This window comes from Pleurodeles waltl, chromosome 6 (assembly GCF_031143425.1).
Source record: "Pleurodeles waltl isolate 20211129_DDA chromosome 6, aPleWal1.hap1.20221129, whole genome shotgun sequence".
Lineage (NCBI taxonomy): Eukaryota > Metazoa > Chordata > Amphibia > Caudata > Salamandridae > Pleurodeles > Pleurodeles waltl.
This window is the reverse complement of record NC_090445.1, coordinates 1,669,362,798-1,669,377,309: the sequence shown is the minus strand read 5'-3', so window position 1 is coordinate 1,669,377,309 and position 14,512 is coordinate 1,669,362,798. Positions and strand designations below refer to the sequence as shown.

General features: G+C 45.9%; 1 protein-coding gene across 1 annotated transcript in view; it reads right to left on the bottom strand.

The window, feature by feature from the left end:
- LOC138301317 (protein CutA homolog) overlaps window positions 1–14,512 on the bottom strand; it is a 161,956-nt gene that overhangs the window by 9,457 nt on the left and 137,987 nt on the right. Inside the window, exon 5 of the mRNA XM_069241649.1 lies at window positions 8,878–8,927. Within this exon, the coding sequence (XP_069097750.1) occupies window positions 8,878–8,927 (50 nt within the window). The remainder of the gene's footprint in view (window positions 1–8,877; window positions 8,928–14,512) is intronic.

Genomic DNA, 14,512 nt, shown 5'->3' with positions numbered 1-14,512 from the left:
AGCACCCATGTGGGAGAAAGTAGGCTGCAAAAATGCCCAGCTGCATGCCAAGCACAGAGTCAAGAGACACACTGCTTGACTATATGAGAACTGCACCATCTTTGACACTCGCCACTTCAGGTAAGCTCCAATCATGCATGTAATGCTCCTAGGCATTCACTTCACAAAAAAAGGAATCAATGAGTTCTGTTCTTTACTGATGACCAAAGACACATCTATGTGTTCATTAGGTGCCATTTTTACTAGTGGTCTGTCTCACAAGGCACACATACAACTAGCACTGTCTGAGAGTACGTCCCGAGTTCAGGAGCAGTCATTGACTACACTTCAATCTTAGGAGCCCTGAAGCACTGATAAGATATATCTTGCTATTTTCACCCACATAATCTGTATTGTTTTAAATGCATTATGTGATGGTGGTCTCAGGTTCATCTTCCCTCATGCTCCCCCACTTTTTTGTAACCACTTTTCCGATGTCTACCTCTACTTGCAAATTCCTCATCATTTAAATATCCCAGGCTCCAGAGGGGCTCTGGATCATTTCTATAGCTCTTTCCCACTTGTAGTTTTCCCTGATTTCATGTCGACAATGGAAGCAACGCCATCAAAAGTCAGCAGAGGCCATAAAGTGCCCATCCGGGTGTGCTGGTGCAGGTTCCTTTTGTCCATGCCTACGACAAAGATGAGGAGCTCACTCTGACAGTTCTGTCAGGAGTTCTTTTCTCTCAAAGGTGCAATCCTGTTGTGTTCAGCCTCCCATCCCTGCAGGGCTTGTGAGGGTCAGATGTCTATTACTGACCCACATGACATCTGCCTTTAGTGTCTAGGCTCAGGCAACAACTCAAGATCCTGTGAGTCCTGTCAGAGCATGCATCCTTGAGCCATCAAGGAGGGGTTTGCAAAACTCTTCTTGGCCAGGGCCAGAGATGATCCATGGGGCTAATAACACTCTGGACCCCATTTTATGTCACTACAGTCCTCGGCTTTGACGCAGAGGAAGAAGAGACGTAAGCACAAAAAGAAAAGGAGAGATGAAGATAAACAGAGAAAAGATAAATCCCGCTTATGCTCTCCAACTCCAGCGGAGTCATCATTGGAGCTATAATTTGTGGTGACTTCTCCACGCTCGGTGCCATCTGGGGAACCAGAGCTGGAGCCGTTGCCGCTTCCACCTCCAACTCAGGAACCATCCAGCCCCTAGTTCCCTGGTCCAGGAATGGATATGGTCATTTTCCTGTTAGAGGTGTTTAGAATCTGTGGTCCCCACTGGCGCACCTTCAGTACCCCATGGCATGTTTCCTGCTATACCCTTGATTACTTAAGCCCCTAGGAGGATTTGCCAAGACCAGGACCAAGCATCTTCATCACCCCTGATTAGCTGAGAAGTTGTGGTTCAAAGACCTTCTGCATCTCTCCCTGTGCCCCATGATTTGTCCTTCTCTCAGATTTCCTATCTCAATCAGTGGGTAAGGGCCTGCATCCCAACATCTAGAGCCTTCAGGACTAGAGATTGAGCCGGGTAATTTATTCACATTCCAGTTGCCAGTGGACGTGTTGGATGTCATTGCCTTCTCACTGTCATTCTACCAAGACTGTGTACTCTGCAAGATGAAATCGGTTTGTTGCTTGCTGTGCTGAAAATAGGGTGAGGGTCTGAGGGCCCATTTGTAGACATCTTAAAATGTGTCCTCTTCCTTGCGCAACAGAGCTGCATGGTATAGACCATAAAGGTTTATTTCACAGCCTTGACAGCATTGCTCTGTCTTCCGAAATAACTATTCTAACCTTTACTCAAATCCCTCTTCAGAGTGAGGTACTGGTTGGTAATCTATATAAACCATGAGGAATCTGTAGGTAGAAGTTTCCATTCGCAGAAAAAGTTGCTTACTTTCGGTAACTTTCTTTCTGGTGGAAACTCTTCCTGCAGTTTCACCACTGATCCCGCCCTCCTGCCTGTCTTGAAGTATGTTTTTTCTGTGTCACTATATAGCCCCCTGCAAGGATGGTCTCATGTAATGATTAATTAGGTTGCAAAATTGTTGTTGCACTTCACCTCTACTCACATAATGTTATTTTTGTCCTTTTGCCTCATTGGCATTGAAAAATAGATGGGAAACTGACATCAGCACACCATGATAATGTCACTCCTAGTGTCGGCACAGATTTAGCCTCAATCACTGACATGGAATAGCTATGGAAACTTTTCTGCATTAGGGCTAGTGCGTGGGATATTCAAAAGGTGAGGAATTTGCACACAGACAGAGCATCCAACATAAAGAATGTTACCAAAGGTAAGTAACTTTTTCTTATGGATTCATTCTTTGGCCATTGTCCATGTGTAGGGCCAAATGAATGAGACAGAACTAACAAACTAGGGTACGCTTTTACTTTAATTCTAACCGAAAAGACTGAAGAGCAAAAGGCACTGTGAGGATGGCTCTGTTTGTTTGTTAGGGAATGAGCAGCGTTGCATACAAGTAAGTGTGAAGTGGAGAGCACGGTGGAGATAGGGAGGTGGGAAGTAAAGACAAGTAGAAGACAGCCTTTAAATTACATTAGTGCAGCAGGTGCAGTGCCACCGGGACCCAGGGGTGTGATGGGTGTGATGCACCTCATTCATTGCAGTAATCTAATATTGATTATGAGGCCTAGTTTCACTGCATGCACTTGGGTCCATGACCTGGCTCTTCCACTGCCAATGCCTGAGGTTCTTTCTGTGCTCATGAGCTTCATCCTCACACACATGTTTCAACTACCTCCAACCCCATTACCTATGTGTTTTCTTTTCTGTACATACAAGTTTGTGACTCAGTGCATGGTTAAGGAGGGGTTCCCTGAGTGGTACTGTGAAGGACAGAGGCCAAGTATTATGAGCAATGGAAACATCATAAAGGCAAGTTTTCCTTACACTGATGTTTTGCTCTCCCCAAAACTTTGGTAAAACTGACATTACAGCTTAAAATGCCTGGAAGGGGCAGCAGCACATGTCCAGGCAGGCCTCAAGCAAACACACTGCACACAGCCTCCTCGCCATAACCTGCAATATTCCTAGAAGATGAATACAGAGCGGAATATTTGGAGAAAGTTTTGAGAGTTGACCATGCCTCGTGCACCAATGTAGGCCAGGTTTTTATATTTTTTTCCATAACTTGTCAGTGATTGTAGGGAATTTAGAGGGCTTGCACTGAAAAGAGCATCTGCCTCAGGTGGAGAGATTAAATCGCAGTATTAGAGCGTCATTGTCACTGAGCAAGTCACAACCTGCATGTATGGCATGATCTTACCAGGCAGATACCCCTTGACTTGTTGCATTAGACATTTGAAGGTAATGCATAAGAACCTGAACCGTATTCACCCATAAGCAAGTGGAGTACTTTACGTGTTTCAGAAATACGCTTTTTTGCCAATCCAAGGTGATCATGGCATGAATAGATGCATTTGAATACTCAACAGTTTTGCTAACTGAAGCTTATTTTTGTACCCTAGAGTATGACCAAAAAAAGGATAATCTGAGGCCTTTTATGGACTATAAAGGCAGGAACAATCTTCTGCATCACCGTTTATCCAAAGTGGGCCAAGTGTGAATATATCAGCTGGTACCACAGGACCCCATGGTTTGTGACGTGGTCTTTGTGCTTCAAGCGGTACTCACAAGTGTGTGCGTTCCTGTCTGGGCAGTAGGAGGCGTTAGAATGGAGGAATCAATAACTGCACCTGCACTACATCCTTAGGGGCATATCTACAAGCCCCTAGCGCCACCGGAATGTCACTTTTGTGACGCTCCGGTGGCAATGTGCACTGCGCCGTATTTACAAGGTGGCGTTAAGCCACTTTTTGTGGCTTAACGCCACCCTGTAAATATAGGCTCCTCTGCCGAGGTTTTCTGTGGCAGAGGGGCATGCAATGGGTGTTCCTGTGGGCGTTCCACCACAATACCCATTGCTTTTGAAACTGCCCCAAATTTACAAGGGGTGGCATTAGCATGGCACAACGAGGAGAAATACTTTTATTTCTCCTCATTTGTCCTTTTTCCATGTGTGCTGCACTCTGCAGCACACATAGAAAGAGCAACATGCCATCAATGATTGTTTATTCCTGCACATAAACAATCATTCAATAATGACGATGTGAGAGAACCGGGGTGATTGCAGAGGCCCCCTAACTTTTTGCCCCCATTTTCCACTTTTTGCTGGTGTTTTACGGACTCTGATGGTGCCCTGGGTACTGCTAACCAGTCCCAGGGCCTGTGCTCTGTGTAAAAACAGTATGCAAATTAGGCTAATTATAATTGGCTAAGTCAACCTACCTTTAAGTCCCTAGTATATGGTAGGGCATGTAGGTTTAGGGACCCCAGCATAGGTAGTGCGCCCATAGGTGCACTGCTGAGGCGCCCAGTGTCATTTTAAAGGCAGGCCTGCCTTGCTGGCTGCTTTTAAATTAAAGTTTTATGCAAATTCGACTTTGGAATTAAAAGTAGTTCCAAAATCTTAAACTACCTTATTTTTACATATGTCACCCCTAAGGTGTGCCCTATGTGCCCCTAGGGCTGGGTGCCATGTAACTATAAGCAGGGACCTTATAAAAATGGTTTTATAAGCCCTGGTGAGGTGAAAACAGCCACATTCGTTTTTCCCTCATTGTAGTGAATGACCTCCATAGGCTAGAATGGGGAGACTTTATTTTAATTTTAAAAGTCCCCTTAAGTAACAGATACCAAAAGTTTGGTATCAAATTAATTGTAATAATAAATCCCACAACTTCCAGTTGTGGGATTTAATATAACTTGTTCAGGTAAAGAGTTTTAAACTTTACCTGAAAAGTTGCCAACTTCAGCCCTGCAGTGTTTTTACTGCTGTGCTCTGATTGGCTAGCCTCTGGCAGCCTGGCCAGGCTGCCTTGATGAGGTGTGAAGTGGCCTGGCTTCACACAGAGATGTGCCTGTGGGAGGACATTTCCCCTCAGCAGATGGTGAGGCAGGAAGGGGGAGGGCTGCCAAACTGGTCTTCAAAGGCAGAGAAGGACATTTGGAGCAACCCAGCAACACCCCCACACCCTGCAAACCCAGACTATTAGGTGCCCCGTTGATTAGATTAGGAGAGGGGTGTGTTTAGGATTTTTAGCCACACCAGTGTGTGGGCTCAGCCAGATGTAACCTCCAAAAATCACTTTCAGCCATGATGGATTTTTGAGGAATGTTGCTCCCTGGGATTGATTTTTGCCACACTTCCCAGGAAGTGGTCATCACAGGGGGAAGGGCCCTGCCCCTGATTGGAGAACCAGGACCCCCTTGTTTTTCACCCAGGAGCAGGGATAAAACTGGCAGACCTGAACCCACACCTCAGTTCCCTGCCAGATCCCCATCAGATTCCAACAAGGAAGAACTACAGGAGAAGAAGGACTGCCCTGCTGGACCCCTGGCCTGCACCTGGACCCTGCACTCTGAAGGACTGCACCAGCTGCCCACTTGGGCTTCACCACAAGTAGGACTTTGCCCGGCTTCAAATGGTTCAAGAAGGGACTCACTGTTTGCTACATGTGAAAAATTGCTAACCAGAGTCTCCTGCGCCAACTCCTGAAGAAACCAACCAGCTGGCCACTGCCCAGTGGCCAAAAAGGAGTTTGCGCCAGGTACATTCTGGGAGTTGTAGTTCACACCCCCAAGGAGCATCTCAGAGCTTCTGGAACCTTGGGGTGAGCTGTGGACCCCAAAAGAACCTTAAAGGAACATCTGGGAGAAGATCTAGAAGTTTGGAGAACTCTGGAGAACTTTTGGATAAAAGCTCCATAGAGGGACCGACCCGCTGCGGCAACTCTAGCCGGCTTGCCTCAACCACGATCCGGCCTGACTTGCAGGTTCGTCCAGGTGAAGAAAATCTCCAAAAAAGAGACTAAGTCCGAACGTAGGAAGTTCACCGGGACCTCCCAGCCAGCGTATCCAAGGAGGGCTCCAAGGACGTCGGATCAAGATCCAGGTTTGCCCCGGTCGAAGGATTTTCACCTCGAAAAAATGACTAAGTCCGAAGGTAAAAATCTCCACGAGGGCTCCCGCGACGCGTATCCGAAGAAGAGTTCCAGGAGGTCGGATTGGACTGGCAGGTTCATCCCGCTGAAGAAAATCTTCAGAAAAATGACTACGTCCGAAGATAAACTTTTGACCGAGGCCTCCCGTGGGCTGTAGCCGAGCCGGGCTCCATCGCGGTCGGCCTTAAACTTTGACTTTGCCCCGGTCGAGGTGTGACCAGATGACCAGATTGGCGCTTTTTGTTTCTAGGTGCTAGAAAACAATAATTCTTTAAAAATTCATATCTCTGGTTCCCCTTATCCGATTTTATTCATTTTTGTGTCATTTTAAAGATAAAAATATAATCTATTGTTATCAATTGGTTTTGAATTTTTAAACTGTTTCCTGTGTTTTATTTAGTTACTGTTTTGTGATATTTGAATGCTTTACACTCTGGCGGTCATTCTGACCCTGGCGATCAAAGACCGCCAGGGCGGAGGACCGCGGGAGCACCGCCGACAGGCCGGCGGTGCTCCAATGGGGATTCCGACCGCGGCGGTAAAGCCGCAGTCGGACCGGCACCACTGGCGGGCTCCCGCCAGTGTACCGCCGCCCCATTGAATCCTCCACGGCGGCGCAGCTTGCTGCACCGCCGCGGGGATTCCGACCCCCCCTACCGCCATCCAGATCCCGGCGGTCCGACCGCCGGGATCCGGATGGCGGTAGGGGGGGTCGCGGGGCCCCTGGGGGCCCCTGCAGTGCCCATGCCACTGGCATGGGCATTGCAGGGGCCCCCGTAAGAGGGCCCCTACATGTATTTCACTGTCTGCTGTGCAGACAGTGAAATACGCGACGGGTGCAACTGCACCCGTCGCACAGCTTCCACTCCGCCGGCTCGATTCCGAGCCGGCTTCATCGTGGAAGCCTCTTTCCCGCTGGGCTGGCGGGCGGTCTGAAGGCGACCGCCCGCCAGCCCAGCAGGAAAGTCTGAATTACCGCCGCGGTCTTTCGACCGCGGAACGGTAACCTGACGGCGGGACTTTGGCGGGCGGCCTCCGCCGCCCGCCAAGGTCAGAATGACCGCCTCTGTCTCCTAAGTTAAGCCTTGTCGCTCGTTGCCAAGCTACCAAGGGTTGAGCTGGGTTTAATTTACTGAGACCTAACTGGACCTAAGTGGAGGTTGGTGGCCTATTGCTAAGTGTAGGTACTTACCTGCCCTTACCAATAACCCATTTTCCCTCAGACGATTTGCTACTTCTGTGTGCTGCATTTTGCAGCACACTTAGAAGTGCCAAATCACCATTGTAGATTGTTTATGTTCAGGAAGGGACACCTTCCTGCACATAAAAAATCATTCCCTTCAACGCAGAGACTCTTGCACTTTAGTGCAAGGATGCCTGCATTAGGGCGGACAGCTACATTTAGCACCTGCGCTAAGGAAAACAGAAGGGTGAGCCGTATTTTTGTAAATACTGCGCATCCCTGCGTTTCAGAACCGGCTCAGTGTGGCACTGCCAATTTTGGCGCAGTGTGGCGCTGCGCCAGGTCCTTGTAAATCTGGCCCTCAGTGTCTAAATATCACAGCTTCTGTCCCGTGATGAAGTCCTGCTGCTGGTACTGACCCCCTAGTGGGACACTAGTAGGAGCTGGCTGCTCAGTAACCTCAGCATCATTTCAGCACAAAACACACAGTGAATAAATGGCGGATCCTGAGACATTAGAGGCAAACTTCCTTAAAGAGACTGCACAGACTGAAGTTGTGAATGGTACGCATAAGAGAAAAACGAAATGTAAATAAAATCAAAAGCGCAATAAAGACATGGCCCTTCAAGAATGAAGACAGCACCATGTGAAAATGAGAAAAAACAGAGAACCTGATGCAGGCAACCTGTCTCACAGAGAGAAAACTCAAGGAGTGGTGGCGGCTGATGGTGATGTACATACAAGGAGGTGGAGCTTTCTTTGGGCATGGGGGCTTTAAAATGTTCATGGAATTTTTTCCCATCCTGCCGGCAGTCTAGGAGCGAGTCCAAGATGCCAGAGTGAGAAATAATAGCAGTTAAAACACAAAACAAAGTAACATTTCCTAAAATGAAAATATTTGAAATGCAATGTTCATGCAAAGTGTCTATTTCCTTGTTCTATCAAGTCCCAAACATGGCATCTTGCGGCCGCTTCAGAAGACTTTGATCCTTACTGAGACCTTGGCCAGATCACTTTACACCATACTTAGAGATCTCCATCTGCCTGGCAGGGATATCTGACCTGTGAAGGGAGCCACCCACCATAGCAGCAGCTCCTGGTACATCACTGAAAGCAATTGCTCTGCAAACTTTTTTTGTTTAGAGTAAACAAGCTCCAAAAGCAGCATTATGTTTTCTCTGAGTGAAACATAAATCTACCTGAAGCTTTTTTGCTGCGGGTGGGGCCATTCTGCTATTTCCTTGCCCATATCTGCCATACCTTTCAGGGAAAATGAGACGCAATACCCCACCCTTAATAAGACAGGACACTCATTACTAGAAACTGGCAGTGCTTTGGTGGGCACTTCGCCTGGTAAAAGGTTGACATCAACAAAGTCAGGGGTGGCTCTGCAGGTGTAAAGCTGGTACTTCCCCTACTCCTAGTAGGGAAGGGTAACCACACATGTGGCAGGTTTGAGGGGCAGCAGCGCTTCCACTCTGCCAAACTCTATCTTTGAATAAAAGACCTGGCTTCTTCTCTTGCTACAAAGAGACTTCCCATATCAATAAAGGAGAAACATAATTATGATTATCAATGTAGAATACAAGGCACAGGAGATTGGAACTAAATGATCAAAGTTTGTACATAAGTGACACGTTTTCAAAGTAAAGAACTGACTATATATATCTCACCTGACATAGTCAGCCAGTTCATTTATTTTTGAGGTCTTGGTTTTCACCAGCTGTTGAGAAAATGTAGGCATGTTAGCAATATAGGAAATGCATTGTTAGTTACATCATAGGACGTCACAAAAATATAAAAACTCAAATGTCTTTAAAAACTCATAGCAGTCTCGTAAAAAATGTCCTTTTATATCAGGCATTAGGTGTAGAGGGATACTGCACATAGAAATGTAATCAGGAAATAAAGACAAGTATCACCCGCACTGTAGAGCAAACCAGTGCTGTGCATCCTCATTGCCCAACCAATTGAAGGTGTAATTGTTACAAAATCACCAAGTAGAACTTAGAGAAAACAGCATAACAGCCAGGTGAAGTGGGATGCAAGGTCTTGCTGCAAATGGCGCAAAGGCATGACCACTCTCATCTGTAGACAGGCAAGCACTGGATAAGCCAGAAAAACAGAATACTTCTCACCACCATCTCCTTCAAACCATGATTGATTGAAATGACCTAAAGCAAGTGAGCGAAGACCAATCCTCCTTAGGAGGAATTTGGACAATTCAGAAAATGTGGAACATTTGAGCCAAAAAGAGCATTTCACAGCACTTGTTTTCAAAGCAATTGTCCAAAAACCCAAAGAAGGTCCGATGCAGTTCTTACGTGACACTCCTGAATTAATCCAGAAAATGTAATGACTGCCTACTGCATCTGACCTTCCGCAGGTCTTCCAGGCAGTTCCGAAGCGCCGCTAAATATTCCAAAAAGCATTCATAGCATGCCTAATCTTCTACAGCCTAAAAGGAGACTCCTCCTAGAAAACCTGGTATAACAATGTTGGTGGAATGGAGAATTTCATACACAAAAGGCTGTAGGTTTTATAGACTAAAACTATTTGGGTGAACAATTTTACATGGCTTACCAACTTTAAATATAACATCATTTTTCACTGCAACCCTCTGTCTACCTAACCTTTCCATGTAGATTTCATCACAAGACCGGAGGCTATCATTATGCATACATCCTTTATTACTGCCCCAAGTTGCAGCCCTTTAAAGAACAAAACATACAACATAAAGAGAAACATTTCACAGTGGAACACTGGTACAGCATGTATGACCATAGCAACAAACATCTTCCTCTTTTATTCGTTGTTCCCACACAGATAAGTACTTGATTTATATTCTCTGAATATATGTTGAGTTTATTTCTTTTGGCTTATAAATATATGTTGCTGGAGCTATTCCAATTTATGGAATGGGTTCTTGCCTTTGTGTCTCTCACTGACTACAGTATGTAGTTTATTTTGTAGACTTCAATCACATTCATTGATTATCTATTGCTATGGTATCATCATATATTTTGGGTGCCTTTCGTAGTTAATTTTAGTAACGGTGTGCTGTCTGCACAGATCTTCTTATGCAAAGATGTGAGGGAAGCACTGACAGTGCATCGTTCAGAGATTTTCTCTATTTAAATTGATTTCGGACCGAGAGCCCGACAGTTGCTGTGCGGCCTGCAACTTCCAAACGGGTCTCCTGCCTCGAGCAGACCCAACAGAGAAGAAAGGCTTCCATACTGCGAGCACATCTAAGCTCTTCTGTGTGGCCTCTGACCCCTGAGCGGGCTTCCTGGCAACAGGGAGACCCGGCCGGGAGGAGAGGACCAGTGGTGTAGCGTGGGGGGTGCAGGGGGGGCCGGCCTCACCGGGCGCAACATCTTGGAAGAGACTCGAGTGCTAAAATCCACGGGTTAGGGGGCACAAATTACTTGCCTTGCCCCGGGTTAGGGGGCGCAAATTACTTGCCTTGCCCGGGTGCTGACAACCCACGCTACGCCACTGGAGAGGACAAGTCTCTTCACACATTGCACCTTTTCCTGCATGGCCTGCAATCCCTAGGTGGTCTCCTAACAACAAGGCGATCCAGCCGGGAGGAATACGGGCAAGTGTCTATCACACCAGTTGGGCCCGTATTTATACTTTTTTTGCGCCGCATTTGCGTCGTTTTTTGACGCAAAAACGGCGCAAACTTGCAAAATACCATTGTATTTTGTAGGTTTGCGCCGTTTTGCGTCAAAAAGCGGCACAAATGCGGCGCTAAAAAAAGTATAAATACAAGAGCGCTAATAAATGACTTACTTAGTAATGCCATAAGCCGGCAAAGGCTACTGCTGCGTCCCAGCAGTGATTTTCTTACCCCCTTCATTATGAGACCCCAAAGCCTCCCACCCTCTTTTTCTTCTAAAGTAATGGAAAGTAAAGAAGGACTCTGATTTAAAAAATTAAATAACAAAAAAAGGCACCATCATTGTTATAGGTTGAAGGTTGTTTCTACGGCTGGTTGCATAGTTATTTTGTTTTGGAAAAAAAAATAATGCGAGTTAGAATATCAGTCTTGCCACAATATATATCTATCGACTGCCCCGTTCATTGCCCACAATCTACCTTTGTACTAGGGGAAATTATACTATTTAAAGTTATTATTAATTTCCAATCATTAGATAGTAAATAAGGGACATTATACTGCTTACCTTGGTATTGTAAGATTTATAATTGATTTGATAGCATGGCTGGGGAGAGCATTTTTCCCCAAATGGAGTTTGGGGAAGAAATGTTTAAAACATATTTTAAAGAGGGGTTGAAAAACTCTATTAAGGAAGCGGTTTACTCCGCAATAACCAAAAGAAAGAGGAGTACCCCTTCAGTAGAAGAGTTTTTCTGATGACGAAAGACCCACTAACCCAAAAAAGGCAGTAAGGCCCTATGTAAAGCAAGGCATCTCAACAGACCCCAAGTAACTGGGTCGAGGACAATATAGGACCCAGTCCTCAGTGCATGGTAGCCTAACCGCACAAGAGACCAAGGTAATCACAGCACTACAAAAGACGTTGGTGCCCATCGCAACACAAGAGACCATGGTGTCTTTCATGGCACAATAGACAGCCAGGACTCATTTAGCCTGGATATATTTGATCCCAATGACAATGTAGAGGGCCTCGATTAGTTTGTTTTTGACATGGCAGAGGACCCAGACACTCTGGGCAGCCTAGATGATGAATTACCGGGTACTTCTTCTAAAAAACCTGTTCAAGACCTCTCAAGTAACAAAATGTTTTCACCAGATTCAATTAAACTTCCTCACAGTTCAGAGTGGTGGCCACTTATGCATGTGGGAAAATGTATTAAACAGTGGGTTAGAAGACCCCTTGAGAGGCACCAAAGAAACATAAAGAGGGCAGAATGCCCATGACCCAGAATTGATGACAGGGCATGTCGTACACCAAACCTGGATCCGGAACTAATTACGTTCCTATTTAAATCTGGCAAGGTTCCAAGAGAAGGCCTAGTACAATGCCTGAAGTTATGTCAGAACCGTCTACTGGATGTTATGTAGCCATGGGCTAGAATAGACATGGTTAAGGAGGCACGTATCAATGAGACTGAGATAGATCTCAAGCTCCTCAGAGGTTGGAGCCAGAAGGCAATTTGTATGTTGGGGAATGCCAACGCAGTCCTCATAACTAAAAGAAAGAAAGCCATCCTTGAGGATGAGCCCTAAACTCACAGAGTTCGCTAATAAAGAAGCAAAAGGTGAACTTGGAGGCCTCCTGTTTGGGCAAATTATTGAGCAAATATGTTTCCACCTTTACCACTTTCAGCAAAGCCCAGTACAACTTAGGGCACGTGTTTTTGGGAAGGCCGACAGTAGGGGAGTGGCTGCCAGCTGGGGAGCCAACAGGTCCCAATTCTAAGCCCGAAACCAGCAGTAATCTCAAGGTTCGAGGTACTATGGCAGAGGTTTCCAGGCCTCAGCAGGCTTTTACCCACAAAGGGAAAGATCGAGGTTTAGAGGAGGAAAGATGAGATTGCATGGATCAATCGCCAAATGTAGGTGGAACAATTTGCATTGGTTCTTCCCTAGTAATGATCGCAGGAAGACTGAAAATGTTCATTCACAGATGTGGCGATATAACAAATGACCCCTGGGTTCTAGAAACCGTGTGAGGATTCAGCATAGATTTCTGGAAGGTTCTCTTTCAGACATCTTAACCCCGAGAAATTCTCTTTGACAAAGAGAGAATGGACCTAGTAAATGTGGAGGTTTCCAAAATGTTACAAAAAGTGGCAAGGTGGCAGACTCACACAATGGGTTTCTGAGTGCATTATATTTGGTAAAACAGAAAGACAAGGTATGGCACCCAGTTACAAATTTAGGAGAACTAAACAAATATCTGGTCTACTATCACTTCAAGATGGACGGGATCCATATGTTATGGGATGTTTTGCCGGAAAAGGATTGGCTAGTGAAACTAGACTTATAGAATGCATATTTTACGATTCCCGTGGCAGAAAGTTTATAGAGATACCTCCACTTGAGATGGAGGGGAGTGTTGTACTAGTTCTGTTGTCTTCCCTTTGGTCTTTCCTCTGCTCCATGGTGTTTTACCAAGGTCTTAAGACCTGCGGTGGTCTTTTTAAGAGAGAGAGGAATTTGATTGATAATCTATTTAGATGGCATTCTGTTGATGAGTCAGGTAAAGGCAGATCTTCTGGATCATTTACACTTGACAAGGGAACTCTTGGAGAGTCTGGGATTCATTATTAATGTAGGAAAATCAATTCTGGTTCCAAGTCAGTCACTAGAATTTGTGGGGTTCCTGGAGTTTCAGGTATATACATTACAAGCTCAACTTCTTTTATCTCAGAAAAAGATCAACAAAATAAGAAAGGAGGTGAAAAATATTCTACGAAAAGAGATTGTGACTATCAGGGATTTAGCAAGGATCATCGGTCTCATGTCCTGCTCAATTCAGGCTATTTTGCCAAGTCCCCTGCATTACAGGGCTCTCCAGAGATTGAAGACATTTGGTTTACACAAGGGACTTTGGTATGCGGTTCCAATAGAGTTATATTCAGAGGCTCATTTGGATTTGGAATGGTGGTTGAACAACCTAGAGTGCTGGAATGGCAAAGCAATTTTTGGGAATGTGCCAGAGTTTACCTTGGAGACAGATGCCAGTTCTTCAGACTTTGGTGCCCATCTGAACAATTTAGAAACAGGGGTTAATTGGTCAAGTTTAGAGCATTTCTTACAGATCAACTGTTTGGAGTTAATGGCAGGTCTGAAGGGTCAAAGCTCACTTGGCCAACAGTGTGGTTCTAATACGCATGGACAATGTCTCAGCAGTGTCCTATATCAATTGCATGGGGGCTTGAGATCAAAGCAGTTAGCGGAATTAGCAAGAGAAATTAGGCATTTTTGTTGAGAATGCAAGATTATATTGTCAGCAACCCATGACCTCGGTTCGCTCCCCACACCGCACGGCTCCTCCTGGGTGCCTGTGTCTCACTCCCGCTGCTGCCGAGGGTTCGCCACCCCTGGTGACTGTTGGTTATACTGCTAATCTTTTTTTCTCCCAAATTGTCTTGTAACTTGTTGTTTATATTTTGGCATTCTGCTTTTGGTCTCTCATTTTTGTCTCTCCGCTAGGCGCTCCCTTTGCGCCACTGCCCTCTGTGCCCCCCCACCCCTCACTTCCCGCCGCTGCTCCCCTGCGGGCCCGCCCCTTTTACCTTCTGTCTCCCGTGCCCTCGCCCATTGCCCGCCCCGCTCCCGCCTCCCAGCTGCTCCTCCCTCCCACTTCG